This window comes from Gadus macrocephalus, chromosome 14, assembly GCF_031168955.1.
Source record: "Gadus macrocephalus chromosome 14, ASM3116895v1".
NCBI classification, from domain to species: domain Eukaryota; kingdom Metazoa; phylum Chordata; class Actinopteri; order Gadiformes; family Gadidae; genus Gadus; species Gadus macrocephalus.
The window spans coordinates 900,231-917,364 of NC_082395.1; the positions used below are offsets into that span (position 1 = coordinate 900,231).

General features: G+C 47.0%; 1 protein-coding gene across 2 annotated transcripts in view; it reads left to right on the forward strand.

Annotated features, from left to right (window-relative positions):
- Positions 1 to 17,134, forward strand: part of luzp2 (leucine zipper protein 2) — a 113,883-nt gene that overhangs the window by 63,772 nt on the left and 32,977 nt on the right. For both annotated transcript variants that reach the window (XM_060071287.1, XM_060071286.1), the window contains exon 5: positions 3,727 to 3,789. In XM_060071287.1, the coding sequence (XP_059927270.1) occupies positions 3,727 to 3,789 (63 nt within the window). The remainder of the gene's footprint in view (positions 1 to 3,726; positions 3,790 to 17,134) is intronic.

A 17,134-nucleotide genomic window follows, 5' to 3' on the forward strand; every position in this document is an offset into this window, starting at 1 on the left:
ACACAATGTAACACACACACTGAACACAATGTAACACACACACACACACACACACTGAACACAATCTAACAAACACACACACACACAGACACACACAGACTGAACACAATGTAACACACACACACTGAACACAATGTAACACACGCACACTGAACACAATGTAACACACACACACTGAACACAATGTAACACACACACATGCTGAACACAATGTAACACAAACACACGCACACACACACACACACACTCACACTGAACACAATGTAACACACATACACACTGAACACAATCTAACACACACACACACACACTGAACACAATCTAACACACACTGAACACACACCGAACACAATGTAACACACACACACACACTGAACACAATGTAACAAACACACACACTGAACACAATGTAACAAACACACACACACACACACTGAACACAATGTAACACACACACACTGAACACAATGTAACACAAACACACGGAACACAATGTAACACACACACACTGAACACAATGTAACACACACAAACTGAACACAATGTAACACACACACACACACTGAACACAATGTAACACAAACACACGCACACACACTCACACTGAACACAATGTAACACACATACACACAAACACACACAAACACACACACTGAACACAATGTTACACACACACACACACACACACACACACACACACACACACACACACACACATACACACACACACACACACACGGAACACAATGTAATAACACGCTGAACACAATACAGTGTAACACACACACACACACACACACACACACACACACACACACACACACACACTGAACACATTACAGTGCAAAACACACACACAAACACACACGCACACAAACACTGAACACAATACAGTGTAACACACAGGAACACATGCACACGTACGCACACACATGCACACACGCACAGGGAACACAATGTAACAGACACACACACACACACACACACACACACACACACACACACACACACACACACACACACACACACACACACACACACACACACACACACAGAGCCTGGTTAAGTCTTTGCTTTGTTACATTCTTCCCCTTTGAACAGACCAAACACAGTCCATGTTCATGCTTTTGGGGTTAAAATGGTTATGGGTTTGAAAATGGTGCAGTGGCGTCAATGTTTAAAACCCAAAATCTATTCCAATTCATATTTAGTCAATGGATTACCTTGAAACTCTAATTTCTCAATAAACACAGCATTAGTGTTTCCCTGCATTGCAGAGTGCTGTTCAGCAGTCACACATTCAGCCCAAATGAAGCATTTATTCTTAGGACTCTTAATCGGTTCAGTGGCAAGGGGCCTTTGAGTTGCAGTGCTTATGTACTATACATACATATATATGTATGTATTATATATACTCCCTGTACTCTGTGAACGCGGTGACTTTTGTCCCCTGACGATGTGAGCGAAGGTTTCTTGTTCTGCCATGAAACTCATTACCACCCCTCAGCACGAGGCCTCGTTAGCTCAGAGACAGCTGGCCAGAGCTCTTCTGGGATCCTCCAAACATTTGCTCCTTTTAATTAGAACATTTACGTTTAAAGGACATGACTGGTTGACCCAACCGGTCTCACTGTTTTTCCTTATGTAAAAGATGTGAGACCAAATTGTCTTCGAGGGGCCGAATCGGCTCGGAGGATGTTGTGTGTTCGTGCCACGAATGTAAACAATAGAAATATAGTGCTTTGGTTGTTGTGATTGGAAATGTTGTATTGCACTTGTATTGCGATTCACAGTTATGTTGTCCACAAACTCTACCCTGACTGACGCAAATTGATTCCAAAGACGAGAGTGCTATGTTGCCTTAGTTCACATTCCTGGCAGGTGGTACAGGGAACTATTTTTGACAGATTTTATTTGTAACCAATGTTTTAGTGCAGCTAGGCGAGGCAGCTACGTTGGTTTGATCACCGTATTGTCCTTTAACGTCCAGCTTGACATTAGCATCAACATCAGTTTGTCAAACACGATGTAAGGAGCAGAAAACCAAGAAACATCACTCCAACATCCGTAGCCTTTCATGAGGAAAGACAATTCTCACAGGAAGGTGTGATCAGTTAGACTTGACATTTATCTTCCTACAAACAACACTTATTGATTCATTTGGAATATTGTTCAAAAGGCTCCCACAGCGACATACGAATCAGAACAATGAGGAAAAATACTCTGAACTTTATTTAATTCATATATTCATATTTTCTTTCAACGGTTAAAATGATGAACGCCTTTTTGTTTTTTAAAAGGTTTGACATTATTCATTCTCGTTTAGCTTACATTAGCTGACAAATGCCTCATTCGATTCAGGTAACAAATGACGACTAAGTAGGTCGTTAGAAGTCACAATCTAATTCTAACAAGGCTTCATCATTAATTCAAGAGCCCACTTTCACCTTCCAGCACCTGACACCCCACTTTATCCATTTCTATAATGGCTTGGGCTTTTTATTCATGTTCCACAGTTAATATAACACATGGATAGTTCTTTTTTCTCTCTATCAGAGATGCAGTCTGGGGCTCAGAACACATTTACATTTGATCTCAAACCTAAGTTTGAGCAGACAGTTTCCATCTTCTCTCGGTCCTTTTCTACTTTCTGTATTATGTACTCCCTGGGCTCAGCTCTGAATAGTACGATCACCGGTGCTGGGAGATGTTCCCAGGCGTGCCCGTGGGCCGTGACAGTGACGGAAAGCCTCCAACATGAACTGTGATGTTATCACACACTGCTGGGCGATGTGAGTCAACGGCTGAGGTCTAGTTTACCGTCTCCCTCCCTGAGGCCGTTACGGTGTCAGGGCTGCAGCCTCCTGCACGAGGGCCGATAGAGACGGAGGACGACCTCTCTGAAGGACACCTTCAGTCCGGCTGAGGTCTCTTTATTCCCGGTGGAAGACAGGAGGGACCAGGCTTTAGTCTGCTCTCCTCACCTCACTAGAGCACTGAGCCAGAGGCAACAGGATGGGGTTTATTTCTCTTTCTTAATTTGCGGCCCTGACAGGCGGCTAAACACAAACCATAATGGATGCCGTCACTTAGAACTTGAGCAGGAAAGGGGAGGCAGGGAGGGAGGCTTTTAAAAAGGCAAATGCAAATGGTACTTCAGAAGGACAGAACAAAGTAAACAGTGTTCAATCAGTCACACAGTGGAGACCTGGCTGAGAGCTGGCTCCATGCTGTGCCGGATTCCAAGCAGTGTATGCCTCAAATTGTTTCAGACATCCTATGAAGAAATGATAGGATGGAAGTCAACTCCTACCTAACCGCTTCCTAAACCCTCAGAACCAGACTTTAAGGATATAGGAGGAGCCTTGCTCGGCTTGAAATGATGAAGAAATACAGGTCATTTGTTTATTGTTTAGCTAAGTCACTATTGATTTAGTGAGTTGTATCGTGGTTCATCAAATATCATCATGAAAATATTTGCTAGCAGTAAAACTGCACTTTATAAACGGCACAATATTGTCAATTTGCAGTGTCAATTAGCACAGTATATGCAATGTTAAGTATGGAATCCAATATCATGAACATATTCTCTAGCAGTATAATAGTCACTTTATTGCCACTTCTCACAAGTTATTTGTGTAATCTAATCTTTTCCCAGTGTAACCTTCCTTCCATTGGTTTAACAGTTTTCTCTTTGTTTTCTGGTTGCTGTTCCTCTTCGTTTAGATCAAGTACCTCAAGACCGAGATGGAGAAAAAGACCAAAGTAATTAAAGATCTCCAGCAAGAGGTAAGTGCCTCTGTTAGTGTTGGGGAGCAGCCACTACTGCACCACGGTGGAGAGGGGAGCCTCTCCACCGCGGTGCAGTAGTGGCTGCTCCCCAGGTAAAGGCTGGGAGACGTGTTTATGAAACCTCTGAGATACTGGGGGACCAAAACTGTTTTGTCAGCGTGATATTATTGGAGGGAAGTAGCAGTAAAGTAAAATGGTAATATTTTACCATAAGCCTTCATGTGCCCCGGTGCACTGAGTCCTCTTACCTGAGCCTGTAGATCCAAAGGATCACAGCTTCTCTGAGACTCTTCTTCAACTGTTCCACGACTACCTCACATAGGGGGAACTGTCGTGAAGGACTTTTTCCACACGTTTCCTTTTTAAACAAACATTTGAAACCTACAAGTAGAGGCAGGTGGTTATCATGTGACACCACGGTGGTATTGTGTATTTCTGATGCTGCTTGCTAGCCTCGTTACCAACGTGAGGACTCGAGACGTATTCCTCCTGGTTAGCATCAAACCTCCTTCCCAAACGATTCCAGAGACATTTGCATTCACTCTTGAGCGGGAAACTCTTGGACCTCCTGAGGGAGTAAATAATGAACGTGATGCTGAATGCTGTTCCCAGATCCAAGGTGACGTCTTAAAGATAAGGAGGAACAGCAGAGTAAAATGAGTTGCTAAACGTAGCTGTTGATATGCTCTTACTATGAGTCTGATATCTCCTGGATTCTGTCCCTCCTCTTCCTCGTGCGACTGGCAGCTCGGCCTCATCGGGTGTCGGTTCACCCTGTGGTGGACACTGTCATGCCCCCCACACACTCTTATGTAGAGCTTCTGCTGCAACGCATTATATAAACCCAACGGATATTATAAATATATATAGGAGTCAATAATCTAGTAGCACCTCATGCAACATGACTAACAATGTCAATGGGTTGGTGTGTGTGTGTGTGTGTGTGTGTGTGTGTGTGTGTGTGTGTGTGTGTGTGTGTGTGTGTGTGTGTGTGTGTGTGTGTGTGTGTGTGTGTGTGTGTGTGCCAAGAGATGCACATCAAGGCTGTCATTTCTAACATAACTTTTGCACTGAAACCCTTTATCCGACTGTCATCTATGCTTTTAGAGTAAACATCGGTATTTGCTAGTTTACACACAAACAAGAAACATGATTATGTTATTATTGGTAATATTGCTCTGCCCGTTATTCTAAAATCAGATTGCGGTACAGAAATGCTGTCATCACATCTCCCAGCGTTCCAGATCTGAAGCTCTTAGGATGTGAACTCTCGTAGGAGACATCAGAGACTAAGAGGCTGCTGTCATTACCGTGACGGTTTATCTGTCAGTGTTTTAGGAGCGGGACATAGAAGCAGATGGAAACAGAAACAAAGAGCTTCCTAAACGGCTCTCTGCTTCAACAGGCTTGAGCCTCCTCAAGGGAAACGGACTGAACCTCAAAGTCTTCGTGATCAGATGATCAGAGTCCCATCGTGGTTCTGTATGTTATGAAGGAACGGCCATCAGTAACACACAGTACTGATGCTAACTACAAAAAGGGTTTATTAATGAGTATGAATGAGTCTCTCAGTTAGAATAATAATAATAATATTGATACAAGAATAATTAGAATATAAAATCATTTATAGAACAACCCCCCACCACGCTACGTTCTCAGCGTTTATGGGGAGAAATGATTTGAACCGTTCAATAACAGCGTGACCTCGGGTGGGCTATCGCTTCCACCGTTCTACAAACGCTTCTCATTAGTAAACAGTAATAAGCGACCACAGATTATTATTCGCTTGTTTCTTTTATCATGTATTTGGCTCCGCCAGCACATAAAGTTCTGCCGCTGGCCTGTTGCCAAGCAACCCGTGAACGGGGTCCGGCCCACTGGCGCGCTGCTCGCTGTTCGCCGCGCCGTCCCGCAGGCCTCCCCTTCATCATGTACATTCAGCTCTCTGTTTCCACTCACCGTGCGACCCGTTGGATCAGAGTCTGCGGACGCTTGTGGTTCCCGAGGGTCGTCGGCTGGCCGTCGTTACTCAGGGCTGTTTCAGGGCGGCTGGAGACACCGAGCTGAGTGATGCACGCAGAGCTGGAGGTTTCATTTAAATTGAGGGCGCTTAGCAGTCGCTTTATCCAAAGCCACTTTCAATAAGTACATTTGTCAGAAGAGAAACAACAATATATCTCCGACGTGACAGTAAGGATGTTCGTAGAACCAAGCACTAACAATCAATAGGTTAACCCATTCCCCGTATACAGCAAAGATAGCTAGGATAAGAGGATACACATCTAAGAACTTTTCATTTGAGTGCCAGGACGCACAACATAAAATAGGTGCATCGGAAGGGCGGAAGGGCTAATCGGAGTGAACAATGATCAGTACGTACAGTACAGTCCCAGCTGCACTCTGTATCAGCACTCAGTGTTGTGTCACACACAGACCATGAAACCTGTGCACTCGTAGATCAACAAAGACCCTTAGTGGTTTGATAGACACCTGTGTTTGTCCTTTGGTGACATCCCTGTGAAATAGGGTCTATTCTCCGAGACAATCCGATTGATGCAAACAAAACCCCTGTGAGAAGAGGAGAGCCTTTATCCAGCTGGGTTGACAGGAGGACTGTGAATGCTCTTTAGCACATTCAGATTCTTACTAAACTGAGCCCTTAGATTATCCCTCACTTAGTTAAGCATCAAAGCAGAATTATTATCTGGCGTTTCCATGCCATCTGCTTCTATATGGAGCATAACCATCCAATTAAACATTGTAACTCATCCCCCAGACTAAACATATCCATATTTCTAAACTATTTCACAAACATGGTATTATTTTGGACACCCCGGCGTTGCTGGCCTCGTTAAACCATCCTGAACTCTCGAGTTCCCGTTTTGTTCCTCTGTAGCACGATCTGGTGTCGGCAGCTCACGTGTGGTCACTGTTTCCTTCATACATTATGAAACTTAGAATAAAACAGGAGACCTTTAATCATCGACTGCTTCATAATGCAAGTGGCTGAGACAAAGAGAGAGGAATTGGCATATATATAAAAGTAAAATGGCGTATGTAACCCCAAATTAATGAAAAATATAACTTAGAATTGGATAAAGAATAATCACAAATGTAAAACTAACTACCATTTGTGAACGGTTTGCACACTAACTCCAGTCACTTTAATCTTTTATAATATTTGAACGCCGTTCAATATTTGTCATCTAGAGAGCCTGGAATGCCAAATCAAACGATGACTAAGTCATGAGGAGAAGGCTACAATCAAAGGAAAGCTGTTATTTGTTTTGTGTTGTCACAATGCAAGCACAGCAAAACGTCCCGACTGAGTCCAGGTCCCAGCTGCAGTCGGGCCGATATCAAACGATTCGCCCCTGTATGCTGCCGTACACAATGCTGCCGTCTGTCTGGTTCAGGACAGCGGACTCTGTTTACATATTGAGGATTATTTTCAGCCCGCCGGTGGTCTATAGAGGTACTGCAGGGTGGAGCCACGTGGTCTATAGAGGTACTGGAGGGTGGAGCCACGTGGTCTATAGAGGTACTGCAGGGTGGAGCCACGTGGTCTATAGGGGTACTGCAGGGTGGAGCCACGTGGTCTATAGAGGTACTGCAGGGTGGAGCCACGTGGTCTATAGAGGTAATGGAGGGTGGAGCCACGTGGTCTATAGAGGTAATGGAGGGTGGAGCCACGTGGTCTATAGAGGTAATGGAGGGTGGAGCCACGTGGTCTATAGAGGTAATGGAGGGTGGAGCCACGTGGTCTATAGAGGTACTGCAGGGTGGAGCCACACTGTCTCTAGAGGTACTGCAGGGTGGAGCCACGTGGTCTCTAGAGGTACTGCAGGGTGGAGCCACGTGGTCTCTAGAGGTACTGCAGGGTGGAGTCCCCATCAGCCTGCTGCCGTGGGTTCCCCGTCGTCATTGGTTAAAGAATCTATCATGATCATCATTCAGTAGAGATGGAGGCGGCCTCTACCGTCAGCTCAGAGGGAAGAAGGAACCTCTGTGAGCACAGAAAGGTAACGGAAAATGAATTGGAAAATACCCGGAGGTTGATAAGCCGACCAGAGTGGAACCCTGACTCCAATCAGAGGAGGAGGTGTTTCTGCCTCACATTGTACCCCCTGATACGGCCAAGAGAGCCAGCGTCACTTAGTTATGGATTCTGATTGGCTGGAGCTTTTTTGAGCAACGTAAGGTCATGCCCATATTTGGAAGTCAATTGCCGCCCTGCGAGGCCGATGCTGATATCCATTGGGGATTGAAACCCATCTCTGGACGGTCACACAGGACTATAGCAGTGTTAGTTCTGTTTGATTTGATTCCCATAGCACATGGCAACGTTTGTAATACGTTGTCCCCCCCCCCCGGGACCAGCCCACCTCATCTGTCATTTAAGCGCGGTGGCATTGTGACATTTTAAGATTGGGCTTTTCCTCTGTTCCAGATCAGTCTTGGGGGAGGGGGACGGGACGGTCCGACTTGGTCCGCAGAAGTGTGTGAACTTTACGTACTCTGGTGCTGGCATTTAGGTTGTGGCTCCCAGAGCACTCTGATGTGATCACATGAGAGACCAGAGGATTAAAGGCCAAACGCAGGTCGCCCCAGTCAAGCTTTTTGTTTATGGGGAATAATATAAAAAGGAATCATTTTATCGACATAACCTTTGTCCAACTCTAGAACCTAACTGAAGTGTAATAACAATATGTAGAATACCGTTGTAAATGATGAATTATGATTCATTTCTAATAAATATTGCACTATTTATAACAATGAATGACATATTATTAACGCTTAAATTTTTTCCAATATCCATCTGAAAAGGCGGCGAAAGACGTGACAATTTCCTGAGGCACCAGAGCAAGAAAGGGAGTGCGGGAGTGAGAGAGAGTGAACAAACCAGCAAACATCAAATCACTCCAAATATATCTGACAACAGACACAAAAAACACTTAGGAAGTATCACAGCAGAATGTCACGAGTCCTCCCACGATCAAAGGTTTCCCTCGCATGGCGCTCACTGTCTCTGCGGTTTACTGGGCTCTGTGGGCTGTCAGGTCGGAACGGCGGTTCATTACGTTGATCGTCCTTCATCATCGTCACTGTAAATCACAAACAGGGAGGAGTGAGTCTGAGGACGCAGGCTGTAAGTGGGACGGTGGCCGTGACTTTGTTTAAGGGTCTCGTAGAAGCGTGTTTGAAACACCCCATGAGCCCCAGTGCCTAGTAAGAGGGATTCACTAAGACTAACACAAGGTCATTTAACGCAGATCATTGTCCCTCCAGTCATTGTAGTGGGTTGAATGATGCTCCCAGTACTGATCCAGTCATTGTAGTGGGGTTGATTGATGCTCCCAGTACTGATCCAGTCATTGTAGTGGGTTGATTGATGCTCCCAGTACTGATCCAGTCATTGTAGTGGGTTGAATGATGCTCCCAGTACTGATCCAGTCATTGTAGTGGGTTGAATGATGCTCCCAGTACTGATCCAGTCATTGTAGTGGGGTTGATTGATGCTCCCAGTACTGATCCAGTCATTGTAGTGGGGTTGATTGATGCTCCCAGTACTGATCCAGTCATTGTAGTGGGTTGAATGATGCTCCCAGTACTGATCCAGTCATTGTAGTGGGTTGAATGATGCTCCCAGTACTGATCCAGTCATTGTAGTGGGGTTGATTGATGCTCCCAGTACTGATCCAGTCATTGTAGTGGGGTTGATTGATGCTCCCAGTACTGATCCAGTCATTGTAGTGGGTTGAATGATGCTCCCAGTACTGATCCAGTCATTGTAGTGGGTTGAATGATGCTCCCAGTACTGATCCAGTCATTGTAGTGGGGTTGATTGATGCTCCCAGTACTGATCCAGTCATTGTAGTGGGTTGAATGATGCTCCCAGTACTGATCCAGTCATTGTAGTGGGGTTGATTGATGCTCCCAGTACTGATCCAGTCATTGTAGTGGGGTTGAATGATGCTCCCAGTACTGATCTACACAGAGAGCCTCTAATGAGCGCACGACTGGGAGAGATGGGGGTTGCTTCTCCTCAAACCATTACCGCACGCATATTCATTTTGTGTCAACATTTAACAATAACAGTTATGTCATAATCATTTCTTCATGGTGTTGACTCGTGGAAACATTTAGGATTCATAATATGCTAATATAATATAACTAGTATAAACATAATATGCATCCATCCATCAGGGATTACTGCTGTTTTGTCTATTAGTTCTGTGGTCCTATCAGAACACATCTAACACATTATGTTGTGTATTGTGGTTTGCTGTCCCACACAACACATGAAGACTTTCTTTTTTAACACTCGATCACTCCATCATGATTGTGCCGACACGTTTAAAAGCCGTTGTAGATGTATGACTGTCTGAATGTTTTTCTGCGATACTTGATTGACCTTAAGGGACGGCAAACCTCACTCCATTCTGTAGCTTCTTATCCTGGCTATCTTTGTTGTATTCGGGGAACGGGTTAACCTAGTGATTGTTAGTGCTTGGCTCTTGGTTCTATGCACTTGGTTCTTGTAAGTGGCTCTGGATCAAAGTGTCTGCTAAATGCCCTGAACGTAAATGTGAATGAATAGTCTAACCCGCGGTGTGTGGAGGTTCTGGTGTTTAGTGATCGTTCTGGACGTTTTCACGATGATGTCCTTGTGAGGGATAAAGTTGTTGGACACTAGTCATATAACACCTCGGTGTGTGGCACATTTCATACGCAACATCAGTCTTCATAACGCTCAAACAAAACAACGGTACTTAGAAAGCATCGCAGAGGTGCCGTGGGGCAACACACAGCCCAAAGTATGTTCTTTGAAATCCCAGTTTTTAGCTCATCTGAAACAGTAGCTTTACTGCTCCTAAATAAGAACCAGATTCCCACAGGGTGCTCACCTTGGCGCCTACATACCTACCCATCAATACATCAGAAGACCTAAGAGAAAGAGACGACATAATGTGCGGAACGTTGACCTTACATTTGCATTTACATTGGAAAAGGGGACATTTTCCCAGAGATAACAGAAGGCAACATGCTATCATCCACGCGTCGCGGCCTCTGGTGTGTCGGTGTGCTTTGATGCACCTGAGGCGAGGAACGTCTTAAAGCACTGCCACAGCTTACCCTCGCCGGCCGTTCCATTACCGATAACCTCCCACTGCGCCTCCTCACAGAGGGCATACCGCCGCGAGAGAGGTGCTTCGGGCCGCTCCTCACCGGAAAGTCACAATCAATGACTGTCTTTCAGAGCATTCTCCATGATTGCCCATTATGAGTGTTTTGAGTGAAATGATATAAGATTGACTCGGCCCTGCTGGGATTCATCAGGCTGTCGGAGGATCGTAATAGAGACCGGCGCCGTCTCCCCGCTGATGTGTTTAGTCACAAATGGTTTCCTGTCATTGTCTTCTTTTCTTCTCCCTTCACTCCTCGATATATGTTGCGTTGCGTTGAAAGAGATAAACAAACGGAGAGCAGGGGGAGGAATCAAGAGCCTCATGATGAACACATAAACAGTCTGGAGCCGCCATCACCCCTGGACGTTAATACAATACATTCGATCTGTTTAAAAAACGTAATGCTCTTTTAAACAAGAGGAAGGAAAAGGCCAAGAATACTTCTAATGCAGAACCTTTGCGTACTACGTTATGTAAGATTGAGTTGAAGGACGTTGCCAGTGTGTGGCTGGAGCCCAGCGTGGGGAGGCAGAGGACTATTGACCAGATAGTGAGGTAACTCTGGAAGGGAGCTGTGTATGATAGAATATTACAGCAGGGGAGAAATGGGCGATATTATGGGAAACACACCTCAGCTATGTAATGGACATTCTCTTGCATTGTGTTTTGAATGTTGGAAGGTTTGAAGGACCCGTCAAATTAATTTAACATTGAACTGCTCTATCTGTTCTATGAACATAATAAAGGCATATTTAAGACAATAAAAAACTTGCATTGGATGAGTAGTATATGGATGTATAGCATGTAGACCTATGACGATGCCATTGAGTCTATACTTGTGGAAACTCTAATCACAGACTCAGAAACAATGTTCCACAAACTGTCTGACTGCAGCGGCCATTTTGTCTGTTACAAATGAGCGTCCCGTAGGGCAGGGGGTTGATAATGGGAGGGAGGGAGGGAGATGGGGGAGGGAGAGAGAGAGGGAGGGAGGGAGGGAGGGAGGGAGGGAGGGAGGGAGGGAGGGAGGGAGGGAGGGAGGGAGGGGGAGAGGGAGGGTAGGAGGGGGAGAGATGGGGGAGGGAGAGAGAGAGGGAGGGAGGGAGAGAGAGAGATGGGGGAGGGAGAGAGAGAGGGAGGGTAGGAGGGGGAGAGATGGGGGAGAGAGAGAGAGAGGGAAGGAGGGAGGGAGAGAGATGGGGGAGAGAGAGAGGGAGGGAGAGAGATGGGGAAGGGAGAGAGAGAGAGGGAGAGAGATGGAGGGAGGGAGAGAGAGAGGGAGGGTAGGAGGGGGAGAGATGGGGGAGGGAGAGAGAGAGGGAGGGTAGGAGGGGGAGAGATGGGGGAGGGAGAGAGAGAGGGAGGGAGGGAGGGGGAGAGATGGGGGAGGGAGAGAGAGAGGGAGGGAGGGAGGGAGAGAGATGGGGGAGAGAGAGAGGGAGGGAGAGAGATGGGGAAGGGAGAGAGAGAGAGGGAGAGAGATGGAGGGAGGGAGGGAGAGAGATGGGGGAGGGAGAGAGAGAGAGGGAGGGAGGGAGAGTGATCGGGGAGGAAGAGAGAGAGGGGGAGGTAGAGAGAGAGGGGGAGGGAGAAAGATGGGTTAGGGAGAGAGAGAGGGAGGGAGGGAGGGAGAGAGATGGGGTAAGGAGAGAGAGAGGGAAGGAGGGAGGGAGAGAGATGGTGGACAGAGAGAGGTAGATAGAGAGAAATAATGGAGTGAGTGCGAAAGAGAGGGAGGGAGGGAGGGAGACGACGACCTCATGTTTACTTTTTACTCATAATTTTTACTGTCCACGGATCAAATCATAATACAAACAATATAAAAAATGAATGTATTTTTAATTGTAATCATATGCAGATATTTCTGCCATGAGCGAAAGTTATCTTAACATTGTCATTTATCCGAAAATTTTGTTGTGTCTTCTTCAATAGGAAAGCATATAGAAAGTTGATCTGCGGTATTGTTACTCAGAATGCACTGGCCCACCCTTGTTAGCCGAGTAAGGAATGGGCCCGCCCATTTAAATTGCTGCAGGGGGTTGTGTTTCAGCCGCTTGTGTCCGTCTGTAGAACAGGATCTCAGAATGTAATCCTCAGGTTTGCCAAGGAACCACGGATTCACTTTGCACGCCAATTGACCAAAAATATTTAAAATATTAAACACAAATCTAACTTGCATTCAAACACCAGTGTAGACTTGAAGACGTCACACCAATGTATAAACTGTGAAAACTCCCACAATATTTCGACTACTTACACACATTATACATCTCACTGTTGGGCTTCAACTGTTTATTGCTCGTCTCAATTGATTATCTAAGTACAAGAACATGCTAGCCTCTTAGGACCATAGCATGCTGGCGTATTAGCATGCTTACATTAGCATGTGAGTACACATTTGAATGTAGGGTCTGCAACAGCTAGTGCTATCATGTTAGCATTGTAGAGTTTGGGGGGTTAACACCGCCTGTTTGGGAAAAAAGAGAAATGATCGCGCACATAAAATGAACCGCGCGGCCGACGCCCACATGCGCACAAACGCTGTCTTTGCTCTCGCTCAGATATGTTTTCTGCCGTTATCTTTTAGGGAATATGTGGGTGTAGATATTGTCCATCTGCCATTGTGTCCCTAAACCTGATGTGTTGCTCTCAACGATCACATCTAGACGTCGATTTCAGAGAGATATCCGTGGAAGCTCCTCATGTGGGGCTTTCACATTTCTCTGTTGAGTTATTACTATGAAATATAAAGACAGATATGCAAGCGTAGCGACGAGCTGATTTATTAGACTTCATTAGGCGATCGCTGCCTCATCATTCCGATAAATAATGACGTTACACTTGCTACAGGGGATGGCAGTATTTTCTCCCTGATCAGCTTTATGTACGGAATATAGACGTTTATATTTCCTGGTGTGTTGATATTCTATACACTTACGTACTGCTAATCTCCGAGGCTGGCTATGGCTCAGTGCGTCTGATGATCCTGCTCTATTCATGACCAGCATGGTAATAAGTTATGTTACCCGAAAGCAGTCTGAGGCGCAGAACTGGCTTTATTGTTCCCCAAAGCATGCTCAGAGCTTGAGTAGGCTCTTTTAAATGTTGAATTTGAGCTTGCTTGATGTTACTCAAGAACTCACTTTAAGAGGTGTTTGTAGCGCCAACATTTAACCAATTAAACTCAGAGAGGAACCGGTCATGGCTGGTGCCGCTCACTTAGTACCAAAGAGAAAAGCAAGAATCCTTGCCTGGCCACTGGAGAAAGAACATCAGAGCCAGCACGAAGACACCGTCTGAGCAGCAGATGCAGCATCCGTGGCACTGGGGATTGAGTCGGTGCAGCCTCACTTTATGTGTGTGCTCAATGAATGATCTTCTCCTCACAGCCTTTATTATTGCCCTCTACAGCATGTGAGGGCATGTAAAGTGATGCAATAATAGTTCTTTGTGCACGTGCGTGTGGGTTGTGCATGTGCTCACAGCCATGGAGGTAGACCTCGCCAGGCCACTGCCCCAGAGGAATCGGTCTCCAAAGGGCTTTGGTCTCCAAAGGGCTTGGCCTCCAAAGGGCTTTGGTCTCCAAAGGGCTTCGGCCTCCAAAGGGCTTTGGGTTGCTGGCCCCTGTTCTACTGAGCAGAGTAAAGGTTGTCCAGTATCCTAAGGTGTATAATGATTCTTATCATGATACCTCATAGCTCAGTTATGATCAATTAATATGATTATAATTGACGATGTTACTGCTGTTGTTATCATTCATACATAGACGAGTAACATGCTACGAACATGTAGAAATGCTTTGCTTTTCCCGTGGGCAGCATTTAGATCAATGTCCACACATCATGTGCTCCCCTGGATTGCGATGATATTTTCATGGTACTTGAGATATGTGTTGACATCTGCCACATTTTAAAAATAAGAGTACTCCGTTTCCTCTGAGCCCGGATGCCTTCATCGCTGTTTGCAGCTATATTTGTGCAGGATATTTGTTGTGGCAGCAACAAAAAGACGGCAGCTTTCCTATAACAGCCGGAAGACAATAACTTATACGTTTCAATCAAAAAGCTATTGCAGCAGTAATATGACTGACGCCCGGCTGTTTTCCGTCAGTTTCACAAGTAAGCCCATATCCCTGAAGCCAAGACATCACATCACTCCTACAGTGGTTTGGTGTGTAAACCTTATTTGCTCCACACAAACAGATTGTTTGATCTCCTCTGAAACTCTAGAGATACGCTGACACAACAGCTTGTGAACAGGGAGGGGTGATGGAGATCAGAGCAATGATTAGTCTGATATGTAGAGTATAGATATCGCATCTCAAGACATAGCCAGACACTACACTAGTTTGTTCTTTTGTATTTAATTTGAGCTGTTGCTGGCATTAGATTTGCACTTTGTTTCATCATCTCGTAAGGATGTAGTCTCTTTTGTTATCTTTGTGAGGGTAGAAGATCTTAACTAGCTATTCTAGGTAATCTAGTTAAAGAAATGTAGCAGGAGGTGACCCGGCGGGGATCTGCTGAGCAGACCAGTGGGACATCTCAGACCCAGTCTGATTATAGGAGAGAAGAGATGGAGTGTCCTGCTCAGAACCAAGGTCACCGGGATGATGGGAACCGAATGATGGACTGGACAGACAGACTGAGGCCATCTGTCTGAGGACAGACAGACTGAGGCCATCTGTCTGAGGACGGACAGACAGAGGCCGAGTCTCGGGGGACAGACAGACTGGGCCGTTTCAGGAGGATCTGGTCTGTGGAGGTGTGCAGCAGGCGGCTGCAGAAGTTCTAACAGTCTGTCACATTGTGCGCTAGGAGCTGGATAGCAAGCTATCCCCGTGGTCGTTTCTGTAACGCTGAATCTTGAATCAGCTGATATCATCCATGGACCCCCTGATCAATCCAGTTAGGGTTAGTGAGGGGCTTTGACCAGCTCAGAGTCAGGGCCCTGCCTAGGGTGGAGGCTGGTGGGATGGGCAGGCTCCCCCAGCAGGGCCAGTCCTTCCAGGAACCTAGGGGCCAGGGAACGCGTCCCGACCCCCAGGACCCTCCAGAGGCCGGCTCAGGCCCGCAGGACCCCCTGAGGGCAGGTCCGCGTCCCGTCTGGAGAGGAGCCCCCCTTCCCATGGAGCCCGGCCCTGGGGGTCTGGAGAGGGGCCCCTCTCTCAGGGAGCCCGGCCCTGGGGGTCTGGGGGCCCTCGGGGTCTGGGGAGGGGCCCCTCTCTCAGGGGGCCCGGCCCTGGGGGTCTGGAGGCCCTGGGGGTCTGGGGAGGGGCCCCTCTCTCAGGGGGCCCGGCCCTGGGGGTCTGGAGGCCCTGGGGGTCTGGGGAGGGGCCCCTCTCTCAGGGGGCCCGGCCCTGGGGGTCTGGAGGCCCTGGGGGTCTGGGGAGGGGCCCCTCTCTCAGGGAGCCCGGCCCTGGGGGTCTGGGGGGTCTGGGGGTCTGGGGAGGGGCCCCTCTCTCAGGGGGCCCGGCCCTGGCGGTCTGGAGGCCCTGGGGGTCTGGGGAGGGGCCCCTCTCTCAGGGAGCCCGGCCCTGGGGGTCTGGGGGGTCTGGGGAGGGGCCCCTCTCTCAGGGAGCCCGGCCCTGGGGGTCTGGGGGGTCTGGGGAGGGGCCCCTCTCTCAGGGAGCCCGGCCCTGGGGGTCTGGAGAGGGGTTCTCAGAGGCTGTGAGACCTCAGTCCGTCCGTCAGAGCCGAGGACGATGGGGTAGCAGAGCCCAGAGTCCCCATAGAGCCTCATATGACAAAGGGCTGAGGCACCTGGGGTCAGGGGTCATCCGGGGTCACCTGGGGTCAGGGGTCACCTGGGGTCAGGGGTCAGGGGTCACTGTTCACACACTCATGCTCCACCCTGCATGTACAATGAGGATGAATGTTCAGAAGTCACGTGAGAAAACGTGGATTCTTTATTTAACATAAGATAGAATGAAGAGATAAAATATGTATTGATGATTTATTTATCCTCCCTGATGTACTTTTTGTTGAATCAGTTTTGACACATGAAGAGAGCAGCGATTTCTCCCCACGACATGCAATATACATCTCTCAATATCATGGACACCACTTCCCCAACATGGGATAAAAAATGTAGATATACTCTGCCTAATTACCCGGAAAGAAAACCGCTCTTTGCTAGAGTTTCGATCTACA